General features: G+C 39.3%; 1 protein-coding gene across 1 annotated transcript in view; it reads right to left on the reverse strand.

The window, feature by feature from the left end:
* Window positions 1-781, reverse strand: part of LOC106873683 (plastin-1) — a 75,469-nt gene extending 74,688 nt beyond the window's left edge. Inside the window, exon 1 of the mRNA XM_052972010.1 lies at window positions 580-781. Within this exon, the coding sequence (XP_052827970.1) occupies window positions 580-657 (78 nt within the window). The 5' untranslated portion in view covers window positions 658-781. The remainder of the gene's footprint in view (window positions 1-579) is intronic.
* Window positions 782-4,455: the final 3,674 nt, after the last annotated feature.

A 4,455-nucleotide genomic window follows, 5' to 3' on the forward strand; every position in this document is an offset into this window, starting at 1 on the left:
TCTACCATATATACACACACGTATATCCACTAATATGCACATATACACACATGTATATCCACCAATATATTACATAGACACACATGTATATCAACCAATATATTACATAGACACACATGTATATCAACCAATATATTACATATACACACATGTATATCAACCAATATATTACATATACACACATGTATATCAACCAATATATTACATATACACACATGTATATCAACCAATATATTACATATACATATCTACCAGTATATATATAGTTTGTGATTTAGTGAAGGACAACATACACAAGATTTTATATATGTATATATATGTATGTCTAGAGTGTATGGAGTCTTATTGTTTCACTCGACAGTCGTTGTTGTGTTGTCTGGTCTTTTAAAAACGATTATCAATTGAAGCGGCAATAAAAATAACAAACGAACGTTAAGTTAAAACGAACCAGAAATGATGACGACCAACAGAAAGACTATTATTAAATACAGAAACAAACAAAAATCGGGATAAGAAAATTAAAAAAAGAGGAATTAAAGCGGAGAAGTGTTAATAAGTAATTGATAAAGACAAACTTACTGTATTGAAAACCTCTTGTATGTCTTCTCTCTGGTCGGCAGTTAAGGTAACAGATCGCCGGGAGTTGATATCGGCCATGATTATAATTATCCCGTATAACAGTGGTCGGTGCGCTGACTGACTGATTGTCAGTCCAGCAGTTTTGAGAGTGGTGAGCGACGTGTCACGCGCATCACGATATCATACAACTCTTTCCTTTTTAGGAAGTTCATTAATATTAATATGTAAAGGAGTAGGCGTGGCTATGTTGAAAGCGATTGAAAGCGTAAGAGAAAGATAGAGATAGAGAAACGGACAGAGAGAGATAAAAGGACAAAACAAAGCGATTACAAAGGAAGATATATAGAGTAAATAGAATAAGTATATAAATAGAAAGAGAGAGAGAGAGAGAGAGGATACAATAATGAAGATAATTAGAAGTACAAAAGGCTGATGTTAATTACCCAGAGACAGATAATTACGGATAATAAGGGGGAAGAGAGACGAAGACAGGTGGAGAGGAAGACTGGCGGACGCAAACAGAGATAGAAAGAAAAAGAGAAGAGCTTTACGACAATATGAATGAGTGTGTGTGTGTGTAATTATTGAAGGAAATAATTACAGTTTACAATTTGTCTCCAATGCATTCGGTAAAAATGTTATCAATTTTCTTCGTTTGAAAAAAAATAATAATAATTATCATTCCGAAACCTGCCTAGTAACGAGTATGGGAATATGATAATCCGCCGGCGAGAAGGGTGGCCAATGTGATTTCGATTTCTGGTTCAAACGATATAGTATCAATGACGCTGCTAATATTCTCGAGTTTGTTATGAACATCAAAACATCGCTTTTCTCCGTCTCCTAAAAAAAAAAAGCAAAAAAACTGAGGTCCTTAGCCTTTTCAGTTAGAATCAGTTAAGCCGGGCGTCGTAAAGGTGAAGAAAGCGATCCGCAAAACCGATCAGAGATCGTTTCATTTATATCATTGATGTTTCCAGGGTTACCTTAGCAGTATTGTAGGTTCTCGGGCAAATCAATGCATTGGACCCTGATTTTCCCACGATGACAGCCCTGTGAAAACCTACTCCACACTGCTCGTGTTTTCCCTTTTCTTTTTTTTTTTTTGTCGGGCCTTGAGGAAGGGGCAGCACCCTTAGAGTTTGCAGATCTTCCTAGACAGGTGTAATTGATGTCATTAATGTTCCTCTCGAACCTTTATAGGTCAACATCTATGGAAAAGGTATGAACAGGGATAAGATTCCAGAGAGCCAATGCTCGGGGGTGAGAGAACTAGACGTAGTGATTTATGCGGGACGCGAAATCTTTTTTCTCCACGAGAGTTCCGGACCCCAGTAATCAACACATTTGCATACAGCCAATCAGAGTTCACCTCGACCTTGTTGTCAAGTTAACAAACGCACTCTGCCAAGTAAACTTAAGATGAAGAACAGTTTTGTAAGTCGACCGATCGCCAAGTTAAGCCTGATTTTAGGAGACAAATAATTAGATATATTTGCATCTATATCTATTATCGGATTTTGTTAGGGTCCCATTTGGTAAAGATGTGGATGGGAAAAATGTAGGTAGAGGGTGATGTGCTAGCAACCCTCTCCCCTTACTGTTTTACAAAGTAAACAACAACACAAATAACTACGCAGAGGCGGCCATGGTTGAAACAAGAACAAAAACAACAAGCATTCTTAAAAGAGAAAAGAAGCATGGTCATTCCTTACCCAAGTGACCATATCTTATCGCCAATCGCTTGTTATGCGTTCGTAAGTTAGTTTGATAGTTGAGCTCTGATTGGTTGTATGCAAATGAAATCATAACTAGGGTTCGGAACTCTCGTGGGAAAAATTTCGCGTGCGGGACCTGGTGGAGGGTGGGGACAGAGTGGAAGAAGCATGAGCATTGCCAGTTCCAAAGAACAAATGTTTTTGTAGAGGTACAAAAAACAAAGAAAGGAGACAATACATTTTTTTACCGAGTTCAATATCTCTTCAACTTATTTTCCCATTCTCTTCTGGGCCTTCTAAACTGCATTACCCTTCGTTGTTGAAGTAAAATCCTTGTACATCATTTACATGACGATGCCCTCTCAAGTTTCAAATACCTTTTTTCCATCATCGCTTTACACTCGAACCCAGTTCGTCTACACTTCTATGCCTCGCTGAGAACTTCCTTTACGTTAAATTGCTTCTCCTCCTGTAGTGACTTCTTCTAGCAAGTAAGTGGAGTAACAATGGGCACCAAAATGGGACCCAAACATGCCAAATCGTCTTGTTAATAACGTTGAGCTTACATTTCCACTCAGTTTATTAAACCGATCCCTGAGTTATACAACTGTGACATTGATCGTTCTCTCGGTTCCCCATCACTCATCAAAGATCGAACGTTTTCTATATCCTTCACCAAGAATTTCTACATGCACTGGAATTCGTCACCCTCTCTCTGATACTTCCACTGACTTCGCAGATACTTCTGTCCTGTTGCATGCCTTCACTTCTCCACATCGTTTTATTACGAATACAGCGACTCCCTATCCTGACTTTCCTCCCTCTACAGTAGGAGTTCTCTACTGGGGTCCATGGCCCCTAAATGTCCATATAAGATTTTGGGGGTCCACAGAGCAAAATAATAAATTGGGGATGCGCTATAGTATTTTAAGGGCCCCAGAAAAAAATTTTGCTTTAAATGTATATCTTGATATGTATTGCAAGAAACAGCTGGGTTTATTTCTCTAACATTTTACATAATTCAACTTACAAGTTAATGTGTGAAAAACAAAATAGGGATTTTGAAAGAAGTTTCTATAACTGGTTTTTAAACATCGAATGGCTATGGGGGTTCACCAGATTAAAAATAGTAATCAAAGGGGTCCATAGATAAAAAAAATGGCTGAGAATCCCTACTCTAGAGGGTCGGGAGGAAGAAAACCTGTCATTTCCTGTCTCATAATTCTTCTGTCAATGATAGCAAAAACTTCGGTTTCGTTCCCAAATCGAACGAAACAACTATGTTTACTTCTTGTGTGGTTAACCTGACATGTCGTTGGTTCTGCCCTCCACCGGCATGCCCTAACATGCCCTGACATGCCGTTGGTTCTGATTTATTAGCCATAATGTCATCATACTCACGTCACGTAACCGCCCTCGCGCTGTTTGAATGCCCTTCCCCCTCGCCGTCCACACACATCCCACCGATATGTATGTATGTATGTATGTATGTATGTATGTATGTATGTATGTATGTATGTAAGTGCGTGTGTGTGCACGCCCGCGTACATGCCTCCTCGCGTTACGGGATTTTGCGCCCTTGGAAATCTGGTCGTAACATGGGTATTCATAACGCGAAACCCACTTCTCCATTGGTTTCCACATTGAGAATTGAGATATTCGCCGAGGGTATTTTTTCGGCGAAAAACCCCGTAAAAAATAGCAAGTAAAACAACTACATTTAAGCATAAAAATATCCGTTTCTGCTCTAGGCACAAGGCCCGAAATTTGGGGGATTAGATCCACCCCATTACTTAATTTATCGACACCGAAAGGATGAAAGGCAAAGTCGACCTCGGCGGAATTTGAACTCAGAACATAAAGACAAACAAAACACCGCTAGGCATTTCGCCCGGCGTGCTGACGTTTCTCCCAGCTCGCCGCCTTAAAGTTGTTCTCACCAACTGACTTTGGCTTACGGAGTTCTTGTTTTTATAACAATCTAAAACCAGCCAGAAGGATAGGCATATTGTTGAGAACAATAGATTTTGTTGGAGGTCTGTTATCTCAATTCTAACTTTTGATGGCTTAAAAGAGGTTAGGAGGGTCAAGTGGTGAAGACATTGTTCCGGCTTAGCGAAGGCATCTGGTAAATGTAACTGCAGTCACTCACAGAAAA

This window comes from Octopus bimaculoides, chromosome 11 (genome assembly GCF_001194135.2).
Source record: "Octopus bimaculoides isolate UCB-OBI-ISO-001 chromosome 11, ASM119413v2, whole genome shotgun sequence".
In the NCBI taxonomy this organism is placed as follows: domain Eukaryota; kingdom Metazoa; phylum Mollusca; class Cephalopoda; order Octopoda; family Octopodidae; genus Octopus; species Octopus bimaculoides.